This window comes from Anomaloglossus baeobatrachus, chromosome 1 (genome assembly GCF_048569485.1).
Source record: "Anomaloglossus baeobatrachus isolate aAnoBae1 chromosome 1, aAnoBae1.hap1, whole genome shotgun sequence".
NCBI classification, from domain to species: Eukaryota; Metazoa; Chordata; class Amphibia; order Anura; family Aromobatidae; genus Anomaloglossus; species Anomaloglossus baeobatrachus.
Genome location: NC_134353.1, coordinates 699378105 through 699396678, shown reverse-complemented (window position 1 = coordinate 699396678; position 18574 = coordinate 699378105). Strand labels below are relative to the sequence as shown.

Sequence of the window (18574 nt, the reverse complement as noted above, 5' to 3'; positions counted from 1 at the left end):
ATGGTCACCTCTCTTTGTAATTCCACCCACAGTGTTTCAACTTCCTCCCAATCAACCCCCTCCACCCTCCCCAGTGACTGGCTCACATTCTTTCATATCACTGCTAACATACAATCTCTTACTACTTTACCAATTGCCCTGGATGTCTGAAACAGCATAAAATCAACATACATTTTTAAATTTGTATCCATTTTCACACATTTACTTTCAGAAATGCTAATTCCTGAAATTTTTTGGACACAGTTATCTTTACTTCTTGTTTGTAGCACATAGATCTTTCACTATAATCGTCCCTCCACAGTCCATTTCTTGACAATCCATTCCCGGGGTTCATGTGAGGTTGTGACATCACGCAAGTCCTGCGCCCAATCACTGCCAGCTTCTCTCTCCCCATCTTCACAAGTATAAGTAATCAACAGAACGTGAGAGCATCGGCCGGCCACTCACTTCCTATTGATTACTCACACATCTGAAGGCGGGAAGAGATTGAGTGCTGGGCTTGCGTGACGTTTCTACCTCATGTGAGCTCTGGGAAAGCGAGCCTTGACAACACTGGAACAGTGCTGGCATGGGAGGCGAGTGTATTTTTTTTATTTTAATGGGGCCAAACATTGGGAATGAGAAGTCATCCTAGTAGTGGACACCCCCTTTAAGCCATGCATTCCTAAGTTCCCACTGTCTCTCCTATGATGCACACGGCACATGCAATTTTGCAAAGAATACAACCTTGGAGGTCATTCCCTTCAGCTCGCAGCCTAATTCTTCAAAATTATTCTTAAGAATCCTCAATTGATTACCGCATTTTTCGAACTAGAAGACGCATTTCCCCCCCCCCAAATGTTGGGGGAAAGTGGGGGGGGTGTCTTATAGTCTGAATGTAGGGCTGCGGGGAATGAGGGTGCTGTGGTAGAGCGGGTCATCGGCGGCATGCGCAGGCTGTAGCAGCGCCTACCATGACCACGTGGGCCCGCTCATTTCATATGCATGCATCCTCCTGCCGATCATCTCTGAGCGCTGAAGCCGACGCTGACAGGTGGGCGGGATGATGGGCGGGGGGGTACGCGCATAATTAGCAGCCAGCCCATGTGATCATCCCTGGCAACTACATTCTGGAGTGATCATGTGTGGCTATATTCACTGCCCCCGTACATCATCATCAGCATGGGGGGCAGTGAATAATTACGGTATACTCACCATTCCCTGCAGCATTGCGATGTCCTCCTGTCTTCCAGCCCGATGATGTGTGTAGAGAGCGGTGAGCACAGCGATGACGTCATCGCTGTACGCACAGCTCCACAGACATCAGCGAGCCGGCAGACAAGAGGACATTGCAATGCTGCAGGGAACGGTGACGGCTCCACACAGGTCAGCGGCACTGCTGCTGACACAGACAGGAAGACGAATGATGCTGCTGGAGCGAGGAAAGGGGAGTATAAACTTTTTTTTTTGTGTGTGCCACAGGATTCAGGCCATATAGCAGGATGGAGGTATATAACAGGATGAGGGTATATAGCAGGATGAGGGTATATAGCAGGATAAGGGTATTTAGCAGGATAAGGGTATTTAGCAGGATAAGGGTATTTAGCAGGATAAGGGTATTTAGCAGGATAAGGGTATTTAGCAGGATAAAGGTATTTAGCAGGATGGGGGTATATCGCAGGATGGGGGTATATCGCAGGATGGGGGTATATCGCAGGATGGGGGTATATAGCAGGATGAGGATCATATACAATGCAGAAGGATCATTACCAGGATGGGGTACCTTAGTTAATTTGGGGACATTACCCCCATGTCAGTGTCAGCAGCAGACCCTCGCCCCATAACTATGGATCATGAGCACACTTTTTGCTTAAAATTTTATTTTCCTATTTTCCTCCTCTAAAATCAGGGTGCGTCTTAGGGTCTGGTGTGTCTTATAGTCCGAAAAATATGGTACTTATTCTGTCATTAATTTTCATGTGGACCACAACAGCTGAAGCATCAAATGAGTCTCCAACAGAAATATATCGACCTGTTCCACCACATGCTGAACCCTGGCGCCAGGGGCCGTTTATATCTTTGAGTCATTTTAATGGGGTGTTTTTGTAGTTTCTTTTGTTATTTTTTGTGGGGTTTTATTGTTTAAATACCTTTGTAGGATAAAGATTTTCGATTATAATATTTGTTTTCATATTTACTGATTCTATGCATCCAGAGTATATATTAGGTCCTACTTATTTTTAAGGTCCTTTTGGTTGTCTATTTACATATCAATGTATGTATAGTGAGGTGTTTCCAGATTCAGTTTTGGTTATTATTACTTATTATTTAATCATTGTTAACACTATTTAATCTAATTAATGACACTGGCTTATATAGTGAGTGAGTCAGTCGATCCGATCGGGAACACACAACTTTCTTTCAGCAAGAACAGGTTCAGAACCTACATTTGCCAATTTTTTTCATCTATTAGATCCTACTAAATGAAACAATACTTTTTTCTTGGAATATGCCTTATGAAATGTTCACAGATTATATTTTAAATGATATTACAACCTGGAAAGGAATATCTGTCCCACTCTCCAAGCGAAGGAAACCAAGGGACATTTCTCCATACTAAAATGTCTTCTTATTTATAAACTCTATAGAGTTATTATAATTTTAATATGTAAAATGAAAATGAACAAACAAAGGTGTGGAAAAGAATAAAAGCAAACAATGCTAATTCAAGCTAGTTGGCAACATGAAATTCACATTCTTATTCAGAGTATTACTTCTGTCTACTATACGAAAATGTCTTTATAAATGCATCGAAGAAATAAAAAAAGTCTAACATGGCATGATCTTTTGAATGAAAATGCACGAAGATTTGTACTCAACAAGTATATAGGAGCCAAAAAAATGGAAGGGGAAAGGAAAAAAGTGGTAAAGGGGAGTATGTGTGGGAGGTGGAAAAAAAGAAAAGAAGGTGGCTGGATAGGTATAGCATCTAAACACATAATGCACACATTAAGCACAAGCCCACGGGTAATTGCCTGTTTACATTAGACACTTTTCAACTCATGACATTTGTGACGCCCTGGCAAAACCAGGTTGTCACAGAGACTACACAAATCCTTCTGGTGCAGGACTCCATCCTCCTTGGCCTACCAACACAACACCACACACAGGTAACACCAGCCACAAAGCCTAGTCACCCCCCGGGACAATAGGGGCACGCCGATCTAGGGGATGGGAACGCCGACCTAGGGGTCTTGAGGTGTCAGGGGAGGGAACACGTGAGTAGAGTGGAGGAGTTAGTGAAGTCTAGACAGATGAAGCAAAAAGAGTGAAGTGGTGGTCAGGGGTTGGAGCCCCTGGACTACCGACTACCTGAGCTGACTAGGTGGTAGGCGGCAGAGCAGGGCCACAGGCGACGGAGATCCGGTCGCGGGAGACCTAAAGTAGACCGGGGTAGGGTTGTAGCCCGCCGGTGCCGACAACGGGAATCCGGTCCAGAGACCGTGCACAGTCGGGGTACTTGGACCCTAGGGCAAGGACCGCTTCAAGCAGCTTACCGATTAGTCAGCAGAGAACAAGGTTCCAGATCTTGTCCCACGAGTAGCCCAGAGAGTGAAACAGAAGCCCAACAAGGGGGATAGGGTGTCTGCCAGAACCCACATAGATCCCACGGGTCAGATTTTGCGGGCAACGGCTCCCACAGTACACAAAACACAGGGAGCGGATTTCTCCCATTTTATGCGGGTTAAGTCAACACACAAGAAACCACAAGTGCAGGAGGAAGGGCCCCTGCACTGTCAGCCCATGTGCGGGACCAAGCCCACCCCCCCTAGAGGCTGCCGGCATATGGCCTTGGTTTACCACATGCCCTTTGTGTGATTTATTACCACAGTGGGTACTCCGGTACCATCCGGTCCATTCCTAAAGACTGCTACCCCACACCATCCTCCGGGCCCCGGAACTACACCTCCTCTACCCGTGGAGGGGATTCCACCTTGCTGCCCCACTACATCAGCTCCGGGCGTCCCATACCAAGGCAGAGGCGGTGTCACCAACCATCACCGCAACCCACGGGTGGCATCACTGACAAACTCTTCCCCTGTAAATACCCCCCTTTTTCATTGTTGTGGGCGACGGGCCGCTGCATGAACCCCGGATCTGGCTCCACTCGAGCCCCAGCCACGATCTCGGATCCGAGCACCTCGGGTAGCCTTCCCTGATGTGGTCAGTCACCCCCCTGCCCGCGACAACATTAATTTTACTTAACTGCACAATTTCACCAAACGCACCTCTAATCACCACGATGTCCATTTTAACTGGACAGTTCTTGTTGATTTAATAATCTTTGTTCACCGATTCATTCAACATTACTAGCATATTGCTTTTGCACATTTGCTTCCAGATTTTATGAATGGGATTGGTTACTGTCTTGAATTGGTTGACCTTACCCACATGGTCTTGTTCTGTTTATAAATGTGGCCACGGAAGATTTCTAGGGAAGCACAGTTATAGGCTATTCTTGCTATATTTGTGAGATGGGGATTTAACAAAATGTACCCTAACCACTTGTTTCTATTCTGTACTATGAGAATAAGTACACATAAGTATACTGCATGTATTTTACTATGCATTGAAAACGAACTTGAGTGTGTAATGTTTAAAATAATGTTATTATTAGTGTTATTATTAGTATTCTCAATGCTAAATGCATAATGAAAAATGTTTAACTAGTTAACAATACACCATATTTTTTGTTTTGTAAGATGCACTAAATTATAAGATGCACCCCAAATTTAGAGGAGGAAAATAGGACAAAACTTTTAAAATTGTTAAAATGAGGGTCCGTCTTATAGTCCTAGTGCGTCTTAATCCTAATGCTCACAAGGGGGGAGCGGCTTTGGTGGATCAGCTCAGGAAGGTCACAGGAGGGAGAGCGATGCTGGAGGAGGGGGTGTTGTGGCTCAGGAAGGTCGACAATACTGGGGGTTCGGTGGTGTTGTGGTGCCGGGAGCCACTTAGCTGCCAGCAGACTGTGAGGGTGTTGTGGTGGGCGCCATTGATCTGCTGGCGGTGTCACAGTACGTGGTGTCTTGGTGGCGGATACAATTGATTTGACTGTGGGCTCCATTGAATAGAATACGGTTGACGAGATGGACTTTAAGAAAATGGCCACGGAGGTGACGCGTGCACAGACAGGACTCCGTGGCCATTTTGTTGAAGTCCATTGCGTTAACCGCGGGCGATTCAATGGAGACCGCAGTCAGCTCAACGCACCGGCTGCCGAGAAACCTTTTACTGTGACCCTCCTAAGCCTCTCCACTGCTCCTCCGAACCCTCAGTATGGCCGAACCTGCCTTCTAGGACCCTTCTCCACCACTGCCGCCCCGGTAAGCCATATCTGTTTTGGGAGAAGCACCTCCATTTTACCCCAAGTTTTGGGGAAAAAAAGTGGACCTTACAATCTGGAAAATACACTAGTATATAAATGGCACTAAATTTATTTTTAACATGTATGAGTGACGTGCTGAATGTGCTGTTTTTGAGGTGAAACCCATGCATTTTAATGAGAAAAGCGATTTGTTTTATATCCTTGGTATTTCTACTTTATAAACTTAGTATTGGAAAACTGGACTATGTGGAATCTTCTATATTCATGCAGGGCCATAATAGCTGATATTGGACCTGTATATGAATTTTGGATCTTTGTATATTGTATACTTTCTCCTGCTTCTGAGAATAAGTGGTGACATTGAATATACTTACTTACATTGATTTGATGAGTTATATTGTCACAGTATTTGCATTTATTTATTTGCTTTGATTGAGGAAATGTGGACTCTCCTTTCTTCCCGTATGTTACTCCATCGGGATCTCCCCTGCCAATGTCTTTACCTTGTGTGTTTTCCTTTACATTTTAAACTTTAATAGTATTTGGGTAGCTTAAGATAGCTCTCTATTGCCACTGTTCTCTTCCCATTGCTCACCTGTTTTTGGATCATATAGGGTAAGGATCACTCCCCCTCCAATGCCCATACTGTGAGCATTGAAAAGGCCCACGCAGATGAGGGCAGCAATAGCCGCATCCACTGCTGTGCCACCTTCTTTAAGTATATCCCTGCAAAAGTGGAAAACATTAAATAAATGTTACATGCAGTACAGCTTTATTTAATAAAATAACAGGTAACATATGTGTTTTTGTTTATTTATGTCTTCTCTTAGGAAAACGGCATATACTATGCGATAGGTTGTTGATATAACAATCATGTGATCATGTTCACTATTTTGGCTAGTACTAGCCACGTGTTGACTTTGGTGTGTATATGCTGTGGAAATATTAAGTGATTTTACATGGTTACAAGGTTTGTGCCGAGTTTGGAAGTTTTACCTTATGTATAGAACAGGAAATCGCTTCCGGTAGCTGTAGATCCAAACAAGGCTCTAAAAGACCTATCTGAATAAAGCGGAGGTCTAGCATGGTCACCTCCGCTCCATTCATTGTTTATGGGAATTAGCCAAGCACACTACTGTTGTCAACAACCCTTGCATAAATCAACAATGAGTTATCCTCTTTTCTTAAGAAGGAACAGAAGTTAGAAATATTCTATGTATTCAAATGTTATTATGAGTGTTTACATAAGATCTAAAGCTGGTGTCACACACAGCGACAACGACAACGACGTCGCTGCTACGTCACCATTTTCTGTGACGTTGCAGCGACGTCCCGTCGCTGTTGCTGTGTGTGACATTCAGCAACGACCTGGCCCCCGCTGTGAGGTCGCCGGTCGTTGCTGAATGTCCAGTTTCATTTTTTGGTCGTCACTCTCCCGCTGTGACACACACATCGCTGTGTGTGACAGCGAGAGAGCGACGAAATGAAGCGAGCAGGAGCCGGCACTGGCAGCTGCGGTAAGCTGTAACCAGCGTAAACATCGGGTAACCAAGGGAAGACCTTTCCCTGGTTACCCGATGTTTACGCTGGTTACCAGCCTCCGCTCTTGCTGCCAGTGCCGGCTCCTGCACTGTGACATGTGGCTGCAGTATGCATCGGGTAATTAACCCGATGTATACTGTAGCAAGGAGAGCAAGGAGCCAGCACTAAGCAGTGCGCGCGGCTCCCTGCTCTCTGAACTGTGACATGTAGCTGCAGCACACATCGGGTTAATTAACCCGATGTGTGCTGCAGGAGAGCAAGGAGCCAGCGCTAAGCGCGGCTCCCTGCTCTCTGAACATGTAGCACAGCGACGTTATGATCGCTGCTTCTGCTGTGTTTGACAGCTAAGCAGCGATCATAACAGCGACTTACAAGGTCGCTGTTACGTCACCGAAAATGGTGACGTAACAGCGACGTCGTTGTCGCTGTCGTTTAGTGTGAACCCAGCTTTAGAGTGAGTCTATAATCGCATCAAAGTATTACACCTATGAAGTAACCTCATTCCTTCACAGGAAAGAATCTTGCACAACATCCTATGCTCTGCCTTCTTATTATGACTGCTCCATTGCACCATAGTCCAAGGTAGAAATTTTTTAACCCTTTGGCTGCCTTTCTTTGGATCAGGTTATAATACATTGGCTATATACCCCCTTCTTATATTCATAAGCACTTAGCCACAATACATGCCAAAAGGGGTAGTCTGACTGTTAAAAGGAACCTGTCACCAGATTTGGGGACTGTAAGCTGCGGCCACCACAAGTGAGCTCTTATATACAGCACTGTATAACTTAAAAAACGATCGCTGCAGAGAGGAGGAGGCGTTGCATCTGAGAGAAGAGGCGCCACACCAGAGAGAAGCGACACCCATCGGACTGGATCGCCCCCCTAGGTGAGTATTATAAAAGTGTATTTTACGTTATACTTTACGGCCTGGGCTCTTATATACACTGTTCTGGAATGCTGTATATAAAGGGCTCAGTGGTGGTGACCACAGCTTATATTCGCCAAATCTGGTGACAGGTTACCTTAAACCATATAGTGACTGTGAGGCTTGACCAATGTCCTTGTCATCAGGACAACACTGGCACCCTTAAGTAATTTTTAAATGTGGAAAGGGTATAAAAAAAATAAGTATGTACTATATATATAAAAAAAAAAATATGAATATGATATTCACCTGCCCCAATTCTCTCCTGTTCCACCAGTCAGTTCCCTCTGGTTCTGGCCACACTTCAATGGTGCTTCGATGCTGGCTAGGCGTCTCTGTGTCATGGGGTCATGAAGCCTAATCGGCGCCTATGAGCCCTGAAGAGTGACGAGAGCCATAGGGAACGGTGAGGGTGGACAGCTAAGAACGGGGGAGAGGCAAGAATTATTTTTATGACAAAAAATGTACAGTGTCTTAATCACTACCACAAATTCAGCAAGATGGCTGATATTTTTCAAAATTCGAGTGAAGTGAATAGCAAAATGTATGAAGCAAAATCAATTAGCTTTGAAATGATTCATTTAACCAATCCTGGTATATCAGTTTTATTCGGGGGGGGGGGGGGGGGGGGAATTTGTCAGCCGGCGGCCGAGATCCGAGATTGAGGAGCGGGAAGGGGGTGCTGTCTGGCGGCCGGGAGATCCTGTGCACGGTTTACCTGTTGAGGCACTGAGGCACTAGGCGGCGGAAAACGGCACTCACCATACAGCTCCGCCCCCCTGAATTTAGTGCCACCTGAGCAAACTGCTCAACTTGTCCAATGGACGGTGCGGCCCTATTTCTCATTATTCAGTTTTGTAGTCTGTACGCTAATTTCAATAAAAAACTATGTAATTCAGATTTCAAAACAAAAATAAAAAATGACTAATACTGTATAATCGTTTTCTTTCACTTGCAAAATATGGTTTTCGACTTACCTAGGCTGTATTCTATAAGAAACGCCAGGGCAGGTGAATATCATATTTTTTTTATTTTTATCTTTTTTAAGCCCTACATTTATTATGATCTGAGGTCAACAAAGATTTTAGAGCATAACAAAATTCTTTTAAATGACAAATTTGATTTGTATATAATAAATTTAATGCTAACTGAATTTACCTTTCAAATTAAAGCACATTAGACCCAAATACGCTCATTTCTAGTCAGTAATACAACCTTTTTTTTATAATGGACATAGACTTACCTGCCAATTTCGGAGCATTTCCCAGCATCTGTGGCTACAGCTGCTCTTTCATAGACATGTGAAATGGGAACAGATTGAGTGCGCAGTCCAAAGAACAATCCCAAAAAAAGAGCCAGTGCCAACACAATGGCAGTCAGAAATCCTACTATCAAAATACGTTTGTTCATGGTGCTGTGGAAGAAGGAAGACACAAAAAATGCTGAGGATTCAGAATTCTGTGTATATTCTCCAAACTAACAATTTTTCATTTCATTCGGCCTAATGTACTAAGAACCTTTTGTTCCCAGGTACAAATACATATTTTCAATGCTGTAACTCACCTGCTTAATTTTCAGATACTGGTTCGTCTATATATAATATATATATTGGGACGTAATCTAAGCCCATTTTGCTATGAATATACCAAAGGACATACAGTTAGAAGGGCCTTGGCTTGTGTTCCTGCTGCAAGAAGCTGCCTGTGCTTGGCAATACTTCATGCTACCAGTGTTCTCCTGACTTTTCCAATTTGCTCGAATGGTGCCAGCGGTGCCCGCACAACGTTACAAGAGGCCCACAGACAGGGCACAGCCATCAATCTTACAACATGCCTAATTTCCCAGCAGTATTAATCTGCAGTCAAATCTGTTGGTTATTTAAAAACATAAAAAATTCCATTCAACTAAAAAGAAAAAAACAACAAAACTCAGAACCTATAAATCTTGCAGCTTTTCTATTAGTAAAAAGAAAACCTATCAACCTAAAAGGTCAAACAAAGAATGATGGAAATCCTTCATGCAGATAAAGCATTTACCTGTAAGTGAAAACAAAAAGAGGACACAAAATCTCCCTGTGTGGCAGAAATATAAATCACATAATATTGTGTAGCAGGCATATCACACTCAATCTAGTATTGCGGAGTATAAACACTGTGACCATAAGTGTCTGGCTGCATAAAATATGCTGTAGCTCAGAAAGCCCTTAGAAAGTGTCATGATTCTCTGTGCAAAGCATCACACAGACCTGGAGATGCTCTACGGCTCTTACAGATCTGACAGGGTGTCTATTCTTTTGTGCAGACCATCTTGCCCTTGGAGATGCTCTGCAGCACAGTCCTTGATAATGAACTAGCAGTTTGGTCACTATACTAGAGTCCAGGTTGGTTCTGGGAGGTGCTGGTTATTCAGCTGTTCCACCTTCCAGGTAATTGCTCAGGCTACTTTCCTGAGCATGCTTCCTAGAACTCTGCCAGTTGCATTCTCTGGCTCTGCTGTGTTGCAATAGTTTGTGAGTCTGCTAGTATTCTGATCCCAGACTGTTATTTGACTTCCCTCTGCCCACTCCCTATTCCTGTCGTGCATTCCTGTCTTGGACCCCGGACTGTTATCTGACTACATCTCTGCTTGCTCCCTTTTACTATTGCGTGCTCTTTTGGTATTGTGACCCTCGGATTGTGCCCTGACTACGTCTCTGTGTATCACCCAGAGAAGGGGGTACTCGGTCCTGGGCAGTACTTATAATTGGGAATGTCACTTTGGTGGCTGCTGCCTGGTTCTGTGCCCTGGGCCGCTTTTGTAAGGAGGGATATTTACAGGGAAGATAAGTTAATGTTCATGTGACGCCACCTGATTGTTGCGGTTAAGGATGGAGAATCACCGCTGCTGAATGTAGGTACTCCCAGGGTTGATGGTGATTGCAGCAATGGTGTTAGGCCCTCCGCAGGTAGGGCCGTGCCTGGGAGATATAACGAGGCAATAATTGAAACCACACCAGGTTGTCTTTAACAATCTCTACTCACTGTGGACCCAGGAGTTGCTGGTTCAGGTCCCTTGGAGGACCAGTGCCAATGTAGTGACCCAGGTTGCTCAGTCCCCGGCACTGTTAGTTGGGTCTCCATAGCGTGGAGCGTTTGGGGGCCCCGACTGTCCCTTTTGGGGTACAGTCTCCTTCTCCGCATGGCGTGCACTGCAGACCGATCCTAGTTTACTGTTGATGCCCCCGGATTATTTGGTTCGGTGAAGTCCGTGAAGGTGTCATCACCGGAAGATATTTATCAAACCGTTTGAAACTGATGCTTTACCTAGGGCCCTGTGCTCCGGTCCCAGCGGTATCTCTGGTACCTGTCCTGGCGACCTCTATCCTGTGCCCCCGGGGTGCACGTCCGCACACCTTTGTGCCACACTCTCCTACTGACTGCTGACCCCTCCCACCAGGCTGGCTACACCCAGGGACTCGTTCCCATGGCAACATCCCCTTACATGGTTAACCCTCTATGCCCAGTGTGGAGTGGAGAACTAGGATTTTGGTTGTGCTTTGGTGGTATCTGCACTTGTTCTCCAGGTCCCAGGGGGTAGGTCCTGCATCCAGGTACCAGGGGGTAGGTCCTGCATCCCCAAGAGGATGCATATCCCTGTAGTGCCCTGAGGGTCTCAGGGGCGCTACATCTGTTTACCCCTTATGATTTTAGGTGACCTCCTGTTACCAGACCCTGGCTCTCCTGACTACCTTTCCTTTATGCGATCACCATAAGGTAGTGACAAGAGTTACAGAAAGTTCCTTCTGCACACTGTAGACTCTCTTGAATTGGGCGTTAAAATTTTAAAATACCTGACCCCTATCTACCCCAACATCTGCTTAATTTTAGTATTACGTTTAAGAGAAGGGTCATATACGTTGCTCTACTTATGTTTGGTTATGTCTGATATTTGTTATAGAACTCTTAGAAATGCTGGTTAGCCTCTCTGTAATCACAAAGGCAATTTCTGGAAATATACTTCGTTGAACACGATATTCTACTAATCCACAAGAATAATTCATTACATCAATGGGGACATTCCAAATGATGAAACTAATGTTAAAGGAGCTTTCTGTTTATAAGTAACTGAAACCTAATGATTATACAACAAAACGTTTTGCGAATTTCCAATTCGTCAGCATTTTCCAGATCTGTGTGATGAGCTAACAGGAACATTGAGAGAAGGAAATCCCAGAATAGACTAAATTCTGAAAGCGTGATATTAAAGGGGTTTTCCCACGAACAAAGTACAACTTAATCAATAGATCTTGGAATAAGTTTCCACAATTGGACGTGTTTAAAAAATTAAAAAAAAAAAATGCTTCTGTGCTGAGAAAATCTTGTGTTCCTGCTATGTGCTGTGTAATGGATGTGTCTGACTGTACAGGAACATGGTCTGATCACACCATGTTCTCCTGGGCAGGGGAGGAGGTAAGAGTATACAGACATTACAACATATGATTACAGATGATTATTTTTGTGAGGTAAAACATTTCCCTTCTTGTTTTTAGAAAATGCTTTACCTCAAAGGAAGAATCAATTGTGATCTTGTGCTGTCCTATCTGTATACTTTATTACGTTCTCCTTTATTACGTTCTCCCCCGATCAAGAGATGTGGTATGATCAGACCATGTCCCTGTATGGTGAGACACGGCCATTACACACTACATAGCAGGGACACATATGTAAGATTATCTCAGCATAGGAATTATTTTTAAAAACCCATCAGATTGTGGAACTTCTTATTATTCTGAGATCTATTGATTAAAATGAACTATGCCTATTGGACAATCCCTTTAAGTTTAGACAATTCTCTGTGAGCTAAGAAACTCAATATTGCAACTGTGAAGGGATCTAGATGAAGAGCCCTTCAGACATCTGAAAGAATGATTGTTCGGAGAAGAAAGTGTGAGCTCTACCATGAATCCTGTATAATGCCAACAGTAAAGCCTCCTTAGACCATTCATGTGTGGGGCTTTTTTCTATCCAATAGAGTGGGTTCACTCCCAATTTTACCATAACTAAAGCATAGAATCTAAACCTCCCCCAACTTCTCCCAACCTTCCAGGAACAATCTGGTGATGAACATTGCGTTTTCTAGCATGATGAAGCACCATGTCACAAAATAACAGTTATAACTAACTGGCTTAGTGAACAAGCTATTGAAATTTGGGGTCCATAGTCCGTAAAATTCCAGATCTCAATCCCATTGAGAAGCTGTGGTCAATTCTGGAAAAGTGTGTGGACAAACAAGAACACAGAAATCGGGATAAACTCCCCAGAAAATGGGTTGTCATGAGTCAGGATTTGGCCCAAAAGCTGATATCCATCATGCCAGGGCGAAGTGCAGATGTCTTAAAAAAGTCAAAACTGTCAACAAGTAAACAATTAAGGCTACTTTACACGCTGCGATATCGGTCCCGATATCGCTAGCATGGGTACCCGCCCCCATCTGTTGTGCGACACGGGCAAATCGCTGCCCGTGCCGCACAACATCGCGCAGACCCGTCACACATATTTACCTGCCCGGCGACGTCGCTGTGACCGGCGAACCGCCTCCTTTCTAAGAGGGAGGTCCGTGCGGCGTCACAGCGACGTCACTGAGCGGCCGCCCAATAGAAGCAGAGGGGCGGAGATGAGTGGCCGGAACATCCCGCCCACCTCCTTCCTTCCTCATAGCGGCCGGGAGGCAGGTAAGGAGAGGTTCCTCGTTCCTGCGGCGTCACACATAGCGATGTGTGCTGCCGCAGGAGCGACAAACTACATCGTTACTGCTGCAGTAACGATAATCGAGACTGGATCCCCATGTCACCGATGAGCGATTTTGCACGTTTTTGCAACGATGCAAAATCACTCATCGGTGTCACACGCAGCAACATCGCTAATGCGGCCGGATGTGCGTCACAAATTCCGTGACCCCAACGACTCCGCATTAGCGATGTCGCAGCGTGTAAAGCCCCCTTTAGTCTTTTCATAAACAATGTATTTTGTTAATAGAAGTTTAAAAACGTTTTGAAAGAAGCAGTGTGTCAATTTTCTCAGCGTTTTTGCAGCTTTTTTTCACGATTGCAAGCAATGAGTGCAAAAATGCAACTGTGTTTTTTGCTGGTTTGTTGTGAATGAAACTAACTTTCTTTAAATATGTACTGTAGACAAATTACACACCAAAAAACTACAAAAACCACAGCAAATTTGGAAACAGCTTTTTTACTGCTAAGAGAGCAGGTTTTGCTGTAGAAATATAGCAGCATAAAAGCAGCGTGTGAACATACCCTTAACTGTATTACACCTATGAAGAAACAGTCCTTTGACGAGAGAAAATCTATAGGGGGCTTTACACGCAACGACATATCTAACGATATGTCGTCGGGGTCACGCACATCCGGCCTCATTAGCGACGTCATTGCGTGTAACAGCTCCGAGCGACTGTTAACGATCAAACATACTCACCTAATCGTTGACACATCGTTCATTTTCAAAAATCTCGGTTGTTGTGGACGTAGGTTGTTCATCTTTCCTGAGGCAGCACACATCGCTACGTGTGTCACCCTGGGAACGACGAACAACACCATACCTGCGTCCTCTGGCAATGAGGTGGGCGTGTCGTTAATGCGGCAGGTCACCGCCCCTCCGCTTCTATTGGTCGGCCGCTGTGTGACGCTGCTGTGACGGTGCACGAACCTCCCCCTTAACAAAGAGGTTGTTTGCCGCCCACAGTGACATCAGTAGGAAGGTAAGTCCGTGTGACGGGTGTTAGCGATATTGTGCGCCACGGGCAGCGATTTGCCCGTGACGCACAAACAACGGGGGCGGGTGCTTTCACGAGCGACATTGCTAGCGACGTTGCTGCGTGTAAAGCAGCCTTATCACATCTTATCCTGTGCCTTCTAATGTGTGCTGCATTACAAATGTATCCGGTTTTAAGAAAAGAAGCAGTAGTACTAATGCATTATCCTAAGAAAGAACTTAAGTTAGAAATATGGTTTGTTTTTTATAATGAGAATTTATATAAGACTAGCTGTAGTACCCGGGCGTTGCCCGGGATAGTAACTGTCTCTGTCTGTCTCTCTTTCCTTGTATGTTTGTGTCTGTCTCTGTCTGACTATTTCTATCTCTGTCTGTATTTCTATCGGTCTCCATCTCTGTGTCTGTCTCTGTGTGTGTCTGTCTGTCTCTCTCTTTCCCCGTCTGTGCAGGAGAAATGCAGAGACAACCAACCGGGTGGGTGACCAGACTGCGGCAGGCTGCGGGCACCGACCACCATCACCTTGGTTTACCAGAGACTCGTGTGTGGTTAATAACCATGAGTACAACAGCGCACTTCCCGGCCGCGCACTTCCCTGCATCGCCCAGCTCTCCCCAACAGGTCCCTGGGCCACCATCCCTACCCACGGAGGGGTTAACATCTTGCTGCGCAATATCTCCCCTGGGTGTCCCGCAACTGCAGCGGTGGTGTCCACCTTCACCACATCCCGTGGGTGACGTCACAAACTTAAACACGGCCCCGGCCGTACACCTACGTCCCCTAAAACGCCAGCCCCCCTTTCAGATTGGAGTGACCACAGGGCCCCCGGGTCCGGAGACGCTCGAGCCACCCACCAGCGAGCCCGGATCCGAGCGGCTTGGCTGCAGCAGAGCGTGGGGCGGTACACATCGACTCTTCTGGCGTCACGAACAGGATACTTACCCATTCACTTACCTAGTGAAGTGCGCCTTGAAGTGAAGTCAGCGGTGATCCGTTGTAAAAGTTTCAAGATCCACCATCTTGCCGCCATCTTTTGGCGCGAAGATTCCCGCCAGAGTCTTCTTCCCCACAAAAAGGGCACGAAAGCTGAAGCCCCGCCCCCTGGGAACATGGCTGTAAAGCAAAGTCGGAAGTCGCAAAACTAAACTTACCTGCCGGAGAGAGGGGTGCTGCAAAAAGACCAAGGGGGGCAGGTGAAGATTCTGCGACATGTGACCGAGCAGATAAATGGCAGGGACTCCAGGACCCTGCCACACTTCTGGTTCCTGGACCCTGAGAGAGCGACATGGCTGACCTGTCTAGCAAGCCCGGAGCCCGCGCCCGGAACAGCGGCGTGGGTGGAAGCCCGGACGACGCAGATGTGCCACCGTCTGCAAGCCCAGGTGCACTTCTTGATGGAGCGGTGGGTGGCCGAGATGGAGGAAGTGGCTGTGTGGTGCCCTGGACAAGCCAGGACGTCACAGGTACTGCAACAACACACCCCACACCCCGGCTAGGCACATCAAAGTCAGACAAAAGTCCTTGTTGCCTCCCTCCAGGGGCTGATGTCCACACCAGGGAGTGGAGTTAGGTGGTTGACCCCACCCACCGAGGAGTACACAGTCCTGGAGGCGGGAAAAGGAAGAGAGATCAGTTTGGAGAGTTGAGGAGTGAAGTGGTAGTGGAGCAGACTGTCCGGGTGCGTGGCCTGGGCACATACAGCAAGGTTGGCAGACGGTGGTGACCGTCTGCAGGAGAGGCTGATTGACGCGAACCGTAAGGAACGGGGATGGGCGGTGGCCCGCCGGTACCAGATCGGGGAGCGAAGAGAAGCCAGCACCATTCGGCAGGGCCTACGGACCCCGACCATTCTTGGAGTCGCCGTAAAACCGGTCAAATCCGTTAGCAAAGGGAACCTCCGGGGTTTCCCAGCAGTCAAGACCCGATTGAAGGCAAACGCTCAAACCGTAAAGGGAAATACAGTCACCGCCAAGACTACAGTTCCCAGGGCCAGAGCCTGCGGGCAAAAGGGACTCCCTCAGCATCCATCCAAGCTGGGGAGCGGGTTACCGGTGGGAAACCACCAGAACCGAGAACATAACACAGGTGCAGGGAAAGGCAGTCACCGCCAACCTACCGGGAGAAGGACCACTGCAGCCATCTGTGGGACCCGTCCATCCAGCCGTTTGTTTTACCGGAGACTTTGCATAAATCATTGGCTGAGTGAGTACCACTGTGACGTGCGGCACCGCGCTGCCCCTGCGACCCTGAACCTCACCAGGCCCCGTAACCCACCTGCCATTCCTCCCTCACCGGGCCCCGGGACAGCCAACCCCCCTACCCACGGAGGGGAAGAACAACATCTAAGCTGCTCCCTGTCATCGCTCCCGGGATCCCCGTCCAGAGCAGCGGTGGTGTCACAACCTCACCACAACCGTGGGTGGCGTCACGGACAATAAATCCCCAAAAACCATCCCCCTTTTCACTCACGGGCGAGGAGCGCCGCTCAAGTCCCCGGATCCGGCCCACCGCTCGAGCCACGGAGCAGCAAGCGAAGCAGCAGCAGCGCCGGACCCGAGCGTGGTGAGCGCAGCGTCCCCTCTCCGCCCGCGATAGCTGCGGCCGTGCGAGTACATGAAGTGGAGGCAACTTTAGAGGAGCTGGTAAGCGACCCACACCCCTATGTCCCCGAGGGACCGGCCGACATGGCTGAGGGACCCGGTCTGCCCCTGCCCTCTATATTGCCTCCCTCGTCGCCCGTACCAGTTGCCCCTGCTCCCCCGCTTGGTCCACTGCCACCAACACCAGCAGCGGAGCCCGATCCACCAACCCACGAGGACCCGCCTGCAGAAGCCACCGGCGAACAGCCCGTCGCCACCCTGACACCAGCCTCGAGGAAGATTCACCTCCGGAGGATGCCCGCTCCCGGTGTGGACCCGCCAGTCCCGGAAGTGACTGCGCCCCAGGTGATCGAGGCCACGGCAGTCCGCCCGGCCAAGATGGAGGTGGCCGCTGACCGGAAGCCAGCACAGCAGGTAAAGCTGGCCGCTCCCAGATTCCCAGCCTCGGCTGAGGCGTCGCGGGGTTGCCGCTGCGAGGCAGCAACGCAGGCCACAACCCAGCGGGGTTCCCCAGCGCAGAAGGTTCCGGTCGTAGCCGGCACAGGGGAGCTCCGGCTGGGCCCGACCCCCGCGCAAAGCGAGCCGAAGCAGGAGGACGCTCCGTATTGGGAGCGGCAGCAATGCCAGCTGGGCCGGGAGATTGTGGCCTGAGAAAACAGAAAAGCGGATGTGCTGGCCCAGACTATCTACCATACTGCCCGTCCTCGTTGGGACTTTGTTCATTCCCCTTTCAAGTTGCCCTCAGTTACTAAAAACAGACATGGCTGAGAACTCGCAGGCCACCCAAAAACTTTTGGGCCTTGTAAATAGTCCCGGACCACCCTTTCATGTCCTACAGTCTCCGGAGAGGCTGGTTGGAGGAAGGGCCTGCGGGATGTTGTAGGCCGAGGTCCCGTCACCATGTAGACCGGTGACAACCCTCCAGGTCAGGGGTCCCCTGGACGTGGGGCCTCTGAGAGACTGCTGGGTAAGGAACTTATTACCCGGCCCGTGTGGGCAACACCCGGACGTAAACCCGTTTCCTGGACTGAGGAAAAGGGGTGATGACCTGTTTGGAGAGGCAGCATCAGGGCTAGGTTTGCTTGGGTGGGCTAATGAAAGGACCCGGTCCCGTCCCGTTTCCAGTTAATAAAAAAATGTTTTATATGTTTGCAACATTCAAGTAACCAGCCTCCCGCAAGGGAAGAAACCAGAAGTATGCTTGTTTGTAAATACTGGTATTATAATTGTATATGTGTTATACCTTTTATCTTTTTCAGTTCAGAAAAATAAATGGTGGTGGTCGGACAGCCTGCGGACGGTCTGTAGTTAACCAAGGGGGAATGTGACCCCCTGGACTAGCTAGGTAGTCACAGTTAGTGCACAACACCAGTC

At 47.6% G+C, this 18574-nt stretch overlaps 1 protein-coding gene across 1 annotated transcript in view; it reads right to left on the bottom strand.

The window, feature by feature from the left end:
- GGT1 (gamma-glutamyltransferase 1) overlaps positions 1-18574 on the bottom strand; it is a 259711-nt gene that overhangs the window by 148272 nt on the left and 92865 nt on the right. The window contains exons 2-3 of the mRNA XM_075320874.1: positions 9082-9252; positions 5964-6094 (exon numbers count right to left, since the gene is read on the bottom strand). Coding sequence (XP_075176989.1) covers positions 5964-6094; positions 9082-9248 — 298 coding nt within the window. The 5' untranslated portion in view covers positions 9249-9252. The remainder of the gene's footprint in view (positions 1-5963; positions 6095-9081; positions 9253-18574) is intronic.